General features: G+C 38.9%; 2 protein-coding genes across 2 annotated transcripts in view; one reads left to right on the top strand and one right to left on the bottom strand.

Moving 5' to 3' along the window:
• Tmem131 (Transmembrane protein 131) overlaps nucleotides 1-12,469 on the top strand; it is a 27,076-nt gene extending 14,607 nt beyond the window's left edge. The window contains exons 3-5 of the mRNA XM_073957381.1: nucleotides 1,322-2,242; nucleotides 2,312-5,004; nucleotides 11,356-12,469. Of these exons, the coding sequence (XP_073813482.1) occupies nucleotides 1,322-2,242; nucleotides 2,312-4,963 (3,573 nt within the window). The 3' untranslated portion in view covers nucleotides 4,964-5,004; nucleotides 11,356-12,469. The remainder of the gene's footprint in view (nucleotides 1-1,321; nucleotides 2,243-2,311; nucleotides 5,005-11,355) is intronic.
• On the bottom strand, nucleotides 12,061-15,449 carry Ufc1 (Ubiquitin-fold modifier conjugating enzyme 1). The gene is made up of 4 exons (XM_073957382.1): nucleotides 15,198-15,449; nucleotides 15,006-15,137; nucleotides 14,771-14,938; nucleotides 12,061-12,636 (listed from the first exon to the last, which is right to left on the bottom strand). The coding sequence occupies exons 1-4, from the start codon at nucleotides 15,318-15,320 to the stop codon at nucleotides 12,565-12,567; spliced, it is 495 nt and encodes a 164-aa protein (XP_073813483.1). The 5' UTR covers nucleotides 15,321-15,449; the 3' UTR covers nucleotides 12,061-12,564.

Raw genomic sequence — 15,449 nt, 5'->3', positions numbered from 1 at the left:
GACCTTTTCCGAAAGAAAGGGTGCTTCTATAGACCTTTTCCGAAAGAAAGGGTTCTTCTATAGACCTTTTCCGAAAGAAAGGGTGCTTCTATAGACCCTTTCCGAAAGAAAGGGTGCTTCTATAGACCCTTTCCGAAAGAAAGGGTGCTTCTATAGACCCTTTCCGAAAGAAAGGGTGCTTCTATAGACCCTTTCCGAAAAAAAGGGTGCTTCTATAGACCCTTTCTGAAAGAAACGGTGCTTCTATAAATCCTATCTGATAGAAAAGGTGCTTCTATAAACCATATCTGAACGAACGGGTGCTTGTATAGACCCTTTCTAAAAAGAACGGTTGCTTCTATAGACCTTTTGTGAAAGAACTGGTGATTCTATAGACCCTTTCTGAAGGAACGGGTAGTTCTATAGACGCTTTCTGAAAGAACGGGTGCTTCTATAGACCATTTCTGAAGGAACGGGTAGTTCTATAGACCCTTTCTGAAAGAACGGGTGCTTCTATGGACCCTTTCTGAAAGAACGGGTGCTTCTATAGACCCTTTCTGAAAAAACGTTTGCTTCTATAGACCCTTTCTGAAAGAACCCTTTAGAAGGAACGGGTGCTTCTATAGACCCTTTCTGAAAGAAAAAGTGCTTCTTTAGACCCTTTCTGAAAGATAGGGTGCTTCTATAGACCTTTTCTGAAGGAAAGGGTGCATCTATGGATACTTTCTGAAAGAAAGGGTACTTCTATAGACCCTTTGTGGAAGATAGGATGCTTTTGTATAATCTTTCTGAAAGAAAGGGTGGTTCTTTGGACCCGTATAGAAATAGAGGGTGCTTCTTTGGACCCTTCCAGAAAGAAGAGGTGCTTCTTTGGACCCTTCCAGAAAGAAAGGGTGCTTCTTTGGACCCTTCCAGAAATAAAGGGTGCTTCTTTCGACCCTTCCAGAAAGAAAGGGTGCTTCTTTCGACCCTTCCAGAAAGAAAGGGTGCTTCTTTCGACCCTTCAAGAAAGAAAGGTTGCTTCTTTCGACCCTTCCAGAAAGAAAGGTTGCTTCTTTGGACCCTTCCAGAAAGAAAGGATGCTTCTATGGATCCTTTCTGAAGGGAAGGGCTCTTCTATAGACCCTATATTTTCAAGAGTGGTTAGCCCCTTAGAAAGTTATACATATATCTTTCCGCCCTGTAAAAGTTCTCTACAAGTGATGGCGTACATTGTTCCCATATCATTATTCTCAATAGGACTACACTTTTTAATAAGTATAATACTGTTCCGGGCCTTAAACGGGACTTTTTTGTAATTACATTTTTCCAACAACATTTAATTGTTATTTTTCTTTTTCAGGGTAAAATGTGTTCTTCCGAACTGAGCATACGTTCCACCTTCAGCCATGCCATACACATGAAGCATATAAATTTTAGCGATCCAGGCCTAAGATTCATCGACAAGAGTTCTCAGGGTTCATTAATTGCCCCAAATTCTGTGACAACTGTAGGTCGTATCTATTTTGAACCTTCAGCATTATGTGGAAATCGTTGTTACATTCCCCAACATACCGATGAATCCATTACATTTCCGGTCAGTTCACAAGTTGATAAAATTCTTAATATGCCACACTTCGATGAGGTTGAGCTGCGACGACGTACCGAGCTGTATCGTCATTTTAAATCTTATTTTCAAAGTTTGGATTTTACCATGACAACCAAAGAAAAACAGGATTTTCAATTGAATCTTATGATTGAAATACAATGGCCCCAACTGATACCCACTAGGCAGATAATACCCACAGTTGAAGTTAATAAAACGCAAGTATTTGAGGTGAAAATTTCAAATCCATCAGATAAACCTATACTCATTGACTACTCGCTGGCTGATCCAAAGTTGGCGAAGGAAACCCAAATCTCTTTGCCCTTGGAGGTGATCATTTTAACACCCTCCTGCTATTTAACCGATAAGGCGGTGTTTTCCTTGGTCAGTCCAGCACCCAAGAAACCAATACTAATACCGGGGTTAACTTCAATTCGTGTGCCTATAACTTTCCAAGCCTCATCTACGGGTAACTATTGTACACTGCTACACATACGCAATAATTTGACATTGTATGAGGGCACATGGATTAGTGCCAAGGCTGTGCATTCACAATTTCGTTTGGGAAATCGAAAACCAGGCTCACAAACACCATTGCTATTCGAAATTTCAGAACAACAATTGAACACTGCATGTTCACCCAGGGAGGATAAACAAACTGTGGTGGCACATCCTCAGGTGAGATTTTTCTTATATTAACACCTTTGAATCCACCTAATTTTATAATCTACTCGTCCCCGCCCCCAGGTAATTTCTCGACGTGTTTTTACAGCTCGCAATTCGGGTGAACTACCAATTTGGATTGATGGCTTTTTGATTGGTGATCAACCCTGCAGGGGTTATGGTTTTCAAATAATGGACTGTAAAGGTTTTCAACTAAAGGCCAACTCATCGAAGACAATAGAAATTCAGTTTCAAACAGATTTCACAGCCACTCGCATTACAAAAGTCCTCTCCCTCAGAACAAACCTCACCTATCCCGTAAATTATGTGTTGGTTGCCCAATTGCCCACCAAGGGCATGGAACAATGTGCAGCTTTGCTACCACGTCCGCCATGGGAAGAAAAGATACGCAATGCCAGCATTATTATGCTTATAATAACATTTGTCCTGGTACTTATTGCCGTTCACATAGACTATGGTAACATTATGTATACCCAGGCGGCGTTGTATGGTGCCCGGGAAAAGGGTCAAATACATCCAACATTTAATTTGCGAAACATAGCCATGCGTCAAAATAACAATGAGAACAGCACGACGGATGTGGACGTGACATTGAAAAACAAAAGTGGTTTGAAAAAGCGTAACATCAATTCCAAAAATCAAAGATTAACCAATGGCGAGGCGGTGGTAACATCTTCGACGACAAGTTCCTTTTCTGCCTTACCCAATATGACCCTAGCCGAAATGGTTAATTGGACTTTTGGTACAAAGTCATTGAGGAAAGCCAACAAGATGAATAGAAGCAAGGATGCTGTTGTCGCACCAACACCACTTACAACAGCAACAAACTCCAACACAGCGGTGGTGGCAAACGATCAAAAAAATTGTAAAAATAAATTTAGTGAAAAATCATTGGTGGAGAAAATGGATGAAGATGTGAAAAAAGCACAAATTTCCAAAAAACCAACCAAAGTGGCCGAAAAACAACCCACCAAAAGTGTGGATGAAGAACCCAAATCACCCAAGGAAGAGGTGAAGAAGGAGAAACTGCCCCTAACAAAAACTACAACATGTAAAAATTCAACTAGTCCGCCCGAACCTAGTGCTGTAACATCTAAAGAACAAAGAAAGTCCTTGGATTCGTCTACAACAACTACTACTCCAGTGGAAACAGTATCAACACGTCAAGTTAAAACACCTCCCCCAGTCTTTATGGCATCATCAGTTTCTCCGCCTTCTGCTGTGTCTGCAAATAAAGTTAGCACGCCTTTAGTAATGCCTATGACCGAAATAACAAATCAGCAGACACCCATTGCCAAGGAATCAACTAATGGCCGAAAACTGGGTAAAACACCAGGACGTGAAAGACGAAAACAGACTACTCAAAATACCTCACCCACCACATCTTCCTGTTCTTCGGCATCAACATCTTCTTCGTCCTCCCGTTCATTACCGCCTCTACCGCAACAGGTTCAATGGAACAGCACAACTAAACGCTTTGAACGCAAAACGAAAAGTAGAGCCTCGAATTCTCTTAAATTCCCTTCACATGGCAATAACAGTATTAGCCATGTCAATTCTGTTTACTCACAAATGGCAGCAGCGGCCAATGACCACAATGATCAGACATTTCATCAAGATGTTTTGTCGCCTTGGGACTACAGCAGTCACATAACATTCAGTGATGTTCTACAACAGACTCAGCAATTTGCCAATGCCCAATCTGCCGCCAATAGTGGAAATTCCAATTCGAACTCAACGTCATTGCTCAATAATGATTTGATATATGATTCCATGTCTCAGCCTTCAACTGCATCATCTACACCACCTCCACCACCGTTTGCTAGAGTTGAAAATTCCGAAATACCTAAGGCTGATCTGGGCCCAATTGGATCCCGGAAATCACCCTCTTCAACTCCCGCCTGGGAGACAATGAACAGTGCCATAACATTACAACTACCGAGGCCATTGAATACAACCATAACAACTACTTCAGCAATAACAGTACCACCACCACCACCTAGCTTAGCCTATGATTTGCACAGTCGTCCTAATTTTGGTTTAAATGATTTGTTAACAGCTCGTCAAACAATACAGCAAATAGCTGCTGCCAATGCTGCCGCACAACAACAACAACAACAGCAGCAGCAGCAACAACAACATGATTTTGATATTGCTGCCAAGTTAAGAGCTATAAAGGCCCATGAAATGATTAGACTGCAACATTTGGAACAACAATTTTTATTGCAACAACAGCAGCAGCAACAACAATTTATGAATTACAATACAACACTTAATAACAATTGGTCTACTCCATCTCCTGCATCATGGACCCCTTTTTTGGCAAATGGTGTTGGCAATTTACCAACATCTAGTCATTCAAGTGTGGCCGATGATATATTTGTTCCATCATCTTCGTCATCGTCTTCTTTTATTCATTATGCCAATAGCCAACAATATCCCTTAAATGCGGAAACATTAAACCCCTTGCCCAGTGCAGTTTCCACTTCTGCTCCAGTGGTTGCTACTTCAACAGCAACTTATGGTGAAAACAACATCACAACAACAACATCAAACAATAATGGCAGTGACGGTGGCTTAAATGATTCTGATAACATGCCCATGTTCAATTTATTTGGCGGTTTAAGTGCCATATGGAGTGATAATTGGTTACAATCTACACAGCAACAACAACAACAGCAGCAGCAGCAACAGCAAAAACCTTCTTCTGAATAATGAAAATGGCACAAAGACTCTACAGTCAGTCGTCAGCTAAGGTAAGTTTCATTATATATTGGACGTTATGTTGTTTGTTAGAAACGATTTTCATATTTAAAAATAATGCCGAAGTACTTGGATTCTGAAGAGAGAACCAGGGTGACTCTCTCGATTCTGTATTGGTAATGTGAAAGATTTGATTTTTTTACTTCCCTGTCGGACTTTTATCAACCAGTTGATAAAATGGTTGGTTATAAATCGACAAGTCATCTAGAGATCAACCACTTTGAACAGAAACAAGTAAAAAAGTATCAGTCGGCTTTGACGACAGATATATACCCTCAGCCAATTTCAAGTGAAACTTTCACCTACGGACAGATCGAATGTATTTAAGGTCTCTTCAGAATTTTGTGGCCCTTTTTGGACATTTGAACTTGCCGACAAAAATGTGTATTAGGAATTAACTGCACTAAGGCACAAATGTTGAACCTTTGTGGGGGAGGCACAGGAAGTTGGACCGGTATTGCCCCATGAAACTAAGTTTGGATATAATATGACGAAGTCCAAATGTTGGACCAAATCGGTTGAACAGTTCGAGAATTATCGTGCTCTCTCTCTCCGACAGCCACATATGGTGACATAGGGATTTTTACACCTTTAGGGCTGTTTTTCTAAGAAATATGGACTTGCCCCTGAAAAAAATTTTACCGTCGTAATGGAGGTAGCGAATGCAAATCGCTTCCACAAAAATTAAAGTGATTCGAGAACAGGTACTAAAGAGAACTTATCCGAAATCGAGTGTGAGAGGTACCAGAAGGAGTAGACAAATATAGTCCATATTCGAATCTGATCTATATCTGGTAGATGTATTAGGATGTGCAAAGTATGGATTACATCGGTCACTCACTTCAAGAGTTATCGTGCGCACAATTTTTCCGAACATTTCTGAATTTTTGTGGGGGAGGTAACTGAAGGATTGGACCGATATGGCTTATCTTCGAACTTAAACTATGTTTGGAGAAAATATTACGAAAGCCAAAATTTGGACAGAATCGGCGGATCCGTTCGAGAGTTATCTTGCGCTTCAACCACTACAGACGGTGTCATAGGGTTTTTGTGCACCTTTCACGTTATTTTCTCAGGAAGTATGAACTTGCCCCTAATGAAACTTGTACCGTCGTATGGGGTGCAGTGAATACTAGTTATTTTAATAAAATTCGAAGCAATTCGAGAGCAGGTCCTAAACTGAACTTGCCCGAAAATTTGTGTGGGAGGTACCCGTAGGGTGAAGTAGGGGATGGAAGATACCAAGCAACGGTCCTGACCGGTTTTAACATGGCAAAGCCCAGGATTTATCTTGGTCCCTCTTTCATCTCTAGTGGACACTGACCTCCCCATGGTGTCACCTGGGGAACTGCCTTTAACACCCGTTAAAGGTAGTGAGCTAACATGTGCCGCGCGTTCACCCATAAGAACGTTAAAACTTGGGTTTGGGCGTCGGGTTAGTAACCCTCCCCTAGAAAAAACAGCCTACTATGAAAAAACAAAAGAAAAACAAACCCCTCTAAAGTTGACGAACCCCGCAAACGTTTCAAGGACCATGATCTACGAATCTTCACCTGGAATGTTCGCACTCTTTATAGAGAATGTGCAGTCTTCGCATTGGCAGACGTACTTGAAAAGTACAAGGCCGATATTACTGTCATACAGGAAATACGATGGATTGGGAAAGGCGTCACAACAACAACCTAAAGGTGACGCACTGTATTATAGCTGACATGACGTAAAGCATGAGTTTGGTTGCGGATTTGTAGTTAGTCGGAGACTAAAACATCTGGTATCCAGCTTCACTCCAGTGAATGAAAGACTTGCTGCAATTCGAATAAAAGCTAAATTCTTCAACATTAACTTTATTTTGCGCTCATGCTCCCACTGAAGAAAAGGACGAACAGACCAAAGATAGAAGAAACATATGACCGTTGCCCTGCCCATGACATTAAAATCATTCTAGGCGATTTTAACGCCAAAATTGGAAAGGAAAATATCTTTGGCCCAACAGTCGGGAAATTCAGTCTCCACAGTGAAACATCTGACAATGGTATGAGGCTGATAGACTTTGCAGCTGCAAAAAACATGGTAGTTAGCAGTACCAGATTTAATCATCTCGATATTCATAAGGGCACCTGGCTGTCTGCAGATCAAAGAACAAGTAATCAAATTGATGATGTTGTGATAGATGGAAGACATTCATCCAGCGTGTTGGATGTACGATCGTTCCGAGGCGCAAACATTGATTCGGAACACTACCTTGTTGCCCGTCTGAACGTTGCAAATAAAGCACGAACAGACACAACGCGGAAGTTGGACATCGATAGGCTGCAAACACAACAGATAGCCACAGCATATTCCACTCAACTAGCCCAATTGCTTAACGCGAGCACTCCTTGTCCCGATAGCATAACAACACAATGGCAACATATTGCCCACTCCATGCAAACAGCCGCAAAATCCACACCTTGCTGGTCTCTTCAGGAGGATGTGCCTGTACCAAAGCCATCTGTTTGATGTTTCACTCTTCGGTAGAATTTTCGGACTTCATTCTGACTCCTGTACATTTCGATTTTTTCACACTCCCGCTTTTCCATTTCTCTCTTTTTCTTGCGGAAAAGACGTTTCTCTTCTCTCCTTTTCTCCCGATATCTCTCTTGTGCGTTACGTAACAGATGCAGATAGCGTGCTCAGGATATGGAAAGAACATTTCTCCAATCTGCTGGTATCCAATAGTAGCGAAGACGATGATACCACAGATCCAATCCCAGAAGATGGTATAGAATGTATACCGCCCGGCCAAGATGAGGTAAAAACAGCAATCAACCGGCTGAAGAATAATAAAGCAGCAGGAGCCGATGGCTTACCAGCCGAGCTGTTTAAAACCGGAGGCGACGCGCTGATAAGGCAAGAAGAACGCGTACCCGACGATTGGAACCTGAGCATCCTATGTCCCGTCCACAAGAAAGGAGATAAGACTGTATGCTCCAACTATAGGGACATAAGTCTTCTCCCTATTGCCTATAAGATAGTGTCAGGGATATTGTGCGAACGACTAAAGCCAATGGTCAACGAAATAATTGGATGATACCAATGTGGCTTTAGACCTGGCAAGTCCACCATAGACTAGATATTTACCCTGCGGCAAATCCTAGAGAAGACCCAAGAGATGCAGATCGACACACTTTTTGTCGATTATAAAGCAGCATTCGACAGTCCCCTCCGATCAAAGGTATTCCATGCAATGTCTTAATTTGGTATCCCCGCAAAGCTCATCCGGATTTGTAAGATGACTTTAACTGATACTAGGTCCTCAGTTAAAATTGGAAAGAACCTCTCCGAAGAATTTTGTACCAAAAGAGGTTTCAGACAAGGAGACAGCCTTTCGTGTGACCTATTCAACATTTTGCTGGAAAGGGTAATACGAGATGCAAATGTCAAAAGAAATGGCACAATTTACACCAATAGCCACATGTTACTTGCTTATGCTGATGGAAGGAAATGAAGTAACTGATACCTTTAGGAAGGTCGAAGCAGAATCTGCGAAAGTGGATCTGGCGGTAAACGGCGAAAAGACCAAATTGATGGTGTCTACGCGCAAAGCGTCCATAGAGCTCGGATCAACTGTGGAAGTTGGTACCTACAATTTTGAGGTAGTTAAAGACTTCGTCTACCTCGGCACTACCATAAACACAACAAACAACATCAGTTGTGAAATAAGAAAAAGAATTGTATTGGCCAACAGATGCTACTATGGTTTAAGTAAGCAGTTTAAAAACAAAGCCACATCTCGTCAAACAAAAATAACACTATACAAAACGCTCATACTACCCGTGCTAATGTATGGCTCCGAAGCATGGGTACTTGCGCAAGCAGCTAAGGCAGTGCTTGGTGTGTTTGAGAGGAAAATTCTTCGAAAGATCTACGGGCCGATATGCGTTGACGGTGAATATAGACGTCGTATGAACCACGAGCTATATCAGCTATACAAAGACATGAATATAGTTAAACGTATCGAGATGCAACGATTGCGTTGGCTAGGCCATATCATGAGAATTAGCGATAATGAACCCGCTAAAAAGGCGTATGAATACATGCCACATGGCGGTGCACGCAGAATCGGCAGGCCTAAGCTTCGATGGAGCATACAAGTGGATGAAGAAATGAAAAGGCGCGGTATTCCAAAAAGCGAAGCGAAAAACAGAGAGTAATGGAGATCTTTTCTTAGTTCGGTCTATGGAACAAATGTTCTGTAATGGGCCAGCTAAGTAAGTTAGTAAGTAATGATAAAGTGTGAAAGCTGTAATTAAGCTTTCAAAAGTTCTTTCGTGAAATATGAAAGCTCTTTTCACGTGAAATACAAAACTTCAATTGCTTTCACAGGTGAAGTGCATGTGTGATGTGAAATGGATACACGGTGAATTCCAGAATGAAGTTGTGCTTGAAAAATGTACAAAATTATTTTTGTAAAACTTTTTGACATTGTTGTGACGGATTGCTCTACCTTAGTAAATGGCGGTTGGTGGTGCGATTAGGTTTTCATAGTGCGATTTTTTTCATTCACTAGCAAATACTCGATCGAATCGAATGTCGTAATAGGCCCCTGATTGTGTAATTAAATAATGAAAATATCTTTTTCCGTTCGAATTTTGACCAGGAAATGACGATTCTGAACTACTGTAAATCGTTAACTCTATCGAAATTATTTCAATCTTAAACTTCAGTATAATCTAAAGCGGCCATCTATTGCAGAAATATAAGTACATAGGCTGTCAAATTTAAATTAAAAATTTGACAGCAAATGTTATAGATAACCTCTGTGGAGGTCACCCTAATTGGCAAATATCTTTAAATATTTTTCTAATTTTTATAATTTATTTATTTTTTATACCCTCAGCCTTTAGGCTAAGGAGGGTATATACACTTTGATACGATGAAAATGTGCCTCATAGAAATAATTGTTTTAGACCCCAAGTATGTTTGGACGAAATGTGTTTCAGACAATTTGGAGTCGATCTAGCCATGTCCGTCCGTCTGTCTGTCTGTCTGTCCTGCTGGCTGGAGCGCACGATAACTCTCGAACGGATGAACGGATTCGGTTCAAATTTTGGCTTCCGTAATATTTTGCCCAAACTTAGTTTAAGTTCGAAGATGAGCTACATCGGTCCACTCCTTCCGGTACCTCCCCCACAAAAGTTCGAAAATGTTCGGAAAGTTTGTGCGCACGATAACTGTTAAAGGGAGTGACCGATTTGGTCCATACTTTGTATAGCGTAAACTTTCTACCAGAGGAATATGAGGTTTTTATATGGTCTCAATAGGTCCACTCCTTCGTGTACCTCCCACACAAAATTTCGGAAAAGTTCAGTTTAGGGCCATCTCTCGAATCGCTTTGATTTTTGTTTTAGCAACTTGTATTCACTGCCCTCCCTACGACGTTACAAGTTTCATCAGGGGCAAGTCCATACTTCCTGAGAAAATAGCCTGAAAGTTGCCAAAAACCCCTATGACACCGTGTGAGGTGGTTGGAGCGCAAGATAACTCTCGAACGGATGAACGGATTCGGTTCAAATTTTGGCTTCCGTAATATTTTGCCCAAACTTAGTTTAAGTTCGAAGATGAGCTACATCGGTCCACTCCTTCCGGTACCTCCCCCACAAAAATTCAAAAATGTTCGGAAAAATTGTTCGTACGGTAACTCTTGAAGGGAGTGGCCGAATTGGTCTACACTTTACACATCCTAATATATCTACCAAATATAGATCAGGTTCAAATACGGACTATATTTGTCCACTCCATCCGGTACCTCACACAAAAAATTTCGGATAAGTTCACTTTAAGACCAAATACCGAATCACTTTGATTTTTGTTGAAGCAACTTGCATTCGCTGCCTCAATTACGATGGTAAAAGTTTTTTAGGGGCAAGTCCATACTTCTTGAGCAAACAGCCCGAAGAGTGTAAAAACCCCCTATCGCACCATATGTTGTGCCTGGAGATCCACTTCCATAACGGTCAATGTTGATCCATTCCTTTTAGTATCTCCTCCGCAAAACTTTTGATCTTTAATCCTAATCAACATTTTTGTCGGTTCAAACGCCCAACATTTTTAAAACCCCCTAAATACAGACGTATTTTGGGAAAAAAATTTTTTCAATATACACAAGCTGAGGGTATATCTCTTTCGGCAAAGCCGACTGATACTTTTTTACTTGTTTAATCATAATATAAAATTTCAATTCAAATTCGTTATTCGCCAGTGCTAATACATCACGCCTATTTTTACAAATCATTACTCATTTACTTCTCTCTATATGTAATCTATACATTAACACATTCTACCTTCTTTTCTTCTACTTACAGCAATGTCCGCTAGCAATATTTTGCCACACGCACACACATTTTGAAATTCCATAAAATTCAGTCTTCGACATTAAAACCAACTCAGCTTTTGTGGTAATGAAAATATCAACTATGATGTGAATTGTTTTCTAATCATAAACAACCTTGATATCTACAAAATAAAACCACAACTACTGGAAGCAGCAGCAACAGCCAGCCAGCCAGCCCAGGTTTTAAAACTTTAACCACACCCCCCTCTCCCAGCCTCCCTATCTCCCTATAACAGAATACTTGACATTTCCCAAAATTGTTTATTTTCTTTAATTTGCCAAAATTTTTGTTAATTAATTTTAAAGTTTATTTGTTTGTTTTTGTAGAGTTTTATACAAACAAACAAACGTTCTACATACATATACAACAAATCCTTTGGATTTTCTAAAAACAAAGAGGATTAAAAAATTTTGTTTGTTTTTTCTTTTCTGTTTTCGCCAAACCCTCCAAATATAAGAAATACCAAAAAATAAAGCCAACAAATAACAATTATAAAACAAAAATAATTTAAGTAATTTAACAAAAATATTTACCGCCCTCCCTCCCACAATTACCAAGTAACCTCTCCATTTAATTTACAGTTTTTTTTTTTTCTTAATTTCTTAAACACACCATAATGGTTGTGCGCAGAACAAATAATTTAATTTAAATAAAAAAAAATACTCAAATGAATAATTTGAATAATACGAAAATAATGGATTTTTCAATTTATTAATCTTTTTTATTTTTAACAAATTAATTCTAAATTTTTTCTTATGCAAAGAAATATGCCATTGTTTTTCTTTTTTTTTAATTTTTTTTTTATATTTCAAAAGAAACATTGTTATGTTATTATATTTTTTCGTTTTTAAACATTTAAAGAAAAGTTATATAAAAATCAAATTCAACATTTTTTCAAAAATTTGGTCTTTATTGTTTTTTTCTTCTTTATTTTGTTTCTTTTTTTCTAACTATTCCCAGCTGAAATATTTACAAAATAATTTTCATTTTTTTTCAACCAGAGGATAAAACTATTTAAATATGAATAAAACAACAAAAGCAAACATGCATTGAAAACCTACAAAAGGTTAACATAAAAAAACAAGATTTCATGGAGTTTTTCTTATCGATTTTAGGGTAGTTATGAATATGAATAAATATTGTTTCTCGGTGTTGATTGCCGCGTGGAACGTACTGTGCTTACTTATCCTTGTAGGTAATAATGCCCTTTTCTATCAAATCGGGAATTTCCACCGCCAACCAGGGAGCCAACTAAAAATAGTAAAAAAAACACGTAGTGAGTAAAAGTGTTTATTTTTAAATTTATTTAATTGAAATTCAAAACTTTAAGAGATTAATATCACAATACTGAAAAACAGTCCTAGCTTGAAAAAAAATATTTTAAAAATTATGGATCTGAGGGTGCTTAAAAATTCTTTTAAAAAAGCACGATTATGGCTCTGAGGGTGCTTGAAACGGTCTTATAGAAATCCTGTCAAAAATCCATGTTTTTAGAAAATTTCTTTTAAAAATCTAAAATTTTGCTCCGAAGGTACTTCAAAAAATCTTTTAAAATCGTTTATAAAAAAAATCATTAAACAAGTAAAAAAGTATCAGAGATATACCCTCAGCCTGTGCAAATTGAAACACTTTTTTCACAAAAAACTTATGTATTTAGGGGGTTTCAAAATTTTGGTCGAATGAACCGACAAAAATGTTGATTAGGATTAAAGGAATGGACCGACATAGACCATGGGGGTGCCACAGGGGATTTTTACAACCTTCGGGCTGTTTTCTCAAGAAGCATGGACTTGCCCCTGAAACAACTTTTACCATCGTAATTGAGGCAGCGAATGTAAGTTGCTTCAACAAAAATCAATAGCAGGTCTTAAAGTGAACTTATCCAAAATTTTGTGTGGGAGGTACGGGATGGAGTGGACAAATATAGTCCATATTCTGGTAGATATTATGAGAATGTGTAAAGTATGGACCACATCGGTCACTCCCATCAAGAGTTATCGTGCGCACAATTTTTCCGAATATTTTTGAACTTTTGTGGGGTAGGTACCTGAAGGAGTGGACCGATATGGCTTATCTACGAACTTAAACTAAGTTTGGAAACAATATTACGAAGGCCAAATTTTGGCCGGAATCGGCATATCCGTTCGAGAATTATCTTGCGCTTCCACACATAAACATGGTGTCATAGGGTTTGTTTTTCAACTTTCAGGCTATTTTTTCAGGAATTATGGACTTGACCCTGAGAAAACATGTACCTTCGTATAGGGGACAGTAAATACAAGATGTTACAACAAAAACCAAGGCGATTCGAGAGCAGGTCCATATTGGAACCTCATCTACGTCTGGTAGAAATTTCATAACGTGCAAAATATGCACCAAATCGGTTACTCCCTTCAAGAGTTATTATACGCACAAATTTTCCGAACATTTTCGAACTTTTGTGGGGGAGGTACCGGAAGGAGTGGACCGATATAATCCATCTTTGAACTTGAACTAAGTTTGGACAAAATATTACGAAAGCCAAATTTTGGACCGAATCGGCAGATCCGTTCGAGAGTTACCTTGCGCTCCAACCTCTACACACGGTGTCATAGGGTTTTTTGTAACTTTCAGGCTATTTTCTCAGGAAGTATGGACTTGCCCCTAATGAAACTGACAGCGTCGTATAGAGGACAGCGAATACAACATGCGTAAACAAAAATCAAAGCGATTCGAGACCAGGTCCTAAACTGAACTTTTCCGAAATTTTGTGTGGGAGGTACTCGAAGGAGTTTACCGATTGAGTCCATATTGGAACCTCATCTAAGTCTAGCAGAAATTTCATAATGTGCAAAGTATGGACCAAATCGGCTTTTTTTAAAATCGATAATAAAAAATTTTGCCTTCCAAATATTTTTAGAAATCTGGTACTTGAGATGAGGTTACGTTTAAGGACACCACGCAAATTGTTACGAAATTTTTACCAGAGACAGGTATAGTTTCCAGTTGTCCTGACCTGTCTCTGGTACATGTTTTGTGGTGGAAGCCTAGCAATTCCAAAGTCTTTCAAATATTTCATTACTATGGCATCGTAAATAAGCACAAAACGCAAACAAATAGGACAATGCACCATCAAAATGTTATAAACTTTTGTGAATTTAGAAAAAAAAAATAATTCTGATATTAAAAGAATGGACCGGAACGGCTACACCCTTCGAGCTTTGTCGCGCTATTGGTAGACGTATGACTTTTTAAATGTTTAAGGAAATTTGGACTCCCATGTTGTGATTAGGAGTACAAGACTCATGTGCGTTTGAAGTTTCAAAACAAGTGGAAACGGTCGTATGAGTCTTTTCCTTAAAATATCACTACTTTTCTATTTTTTCTTATATTCATTCAAACTTACCCCCAACGCCATGGCATGAGCAATACCAAATTTGGGAACATTTCTTGCCCACAATGGCTTAAAGTGATCTGTTAAACAAATTTTACCACCACGATACATTTTGGCAGTTTTACCATCCAGTTCGGGTAAGGCTATTTCAGGAGCTGTTACAGGATACGTTACTGGTATCTAAAAAAAAACAAAGACCATATTAACAAACATTAACAAAATCATAAATTGCATCTATCCAACTTACATCAAATTCCACATCAAACTCATATTTCAGAAGATTATGCATATACCAACATTTGCCAAACCATTTGGTGCCTTCTTTATTCGATTCCAAATGAAACCAATCAGAGCCGTTTTCTTTATTGTTTTGAACATACTACAAAACATAGAATTTATTTAAATTATGCATTTGAATTTTTATTTGATAAATTGTTACCTTAATTAAGGCCAAATATTCTTCCTTCAAACGTTGCACCCATATATCTTTGTCGCGTGGGCCAGCTCTCGTTTGTAGCAATGGTATGCTACTCAATGTCTTTTTGGTACATTCATCTACCATTTTGCTGAATAATTAAATATATGTTGCAGTTTTTTTAGTAAATTATTGAATTTATTTGAAAATTGTAGATGTTTTTGTTACTAATTTCTTCAGGTGGTGACACGTAAATAAAGACAGCGTTGTCTGTCT

Source organism: Musca autumnalis, unplaced genomic scaffold (assembly GCF_047663935.1).
Source record: "Musca autumnalis isolate F117 unplaced genomic scaffold, ASM4766393v1 scaffold_5, whole genome shotgun sequence".
Lineage (NCBI taxonomy): Eukaryota > Metazoa > Arthropoda > Insecta > Diptera > Muscidae > Musca > Musca autumnalis.
The sequence above is the reverse complement of the archived record's forward strand: the minus strand, read 5'-3'. Positions and strand labels throughout refer to the sequence as shown.

Coding starts and splice junctions, on each gene's coding strand:
- Ufc1 (XM_073957382.1), bottom strand. CDS start 15,320: ATGGTAGATGAATGTACCAAAAAGACATTGAGTAGCATACCATTGCTA. Junction 14,939..15,005: donor AGTTTGATGTGGAATTTGAT/GTAAGTTGGATA, acceptor GTTTTTTTTTAG/ATACCAGTAACGTATCCTGT. Junction 12,637..14,770: donor CTCATGCCATGGCGTTGGGG/GTAAGTTTGAAT, acceptor TACTATTTTTAG/TTGGCTCCCTGGTTGGCGGT.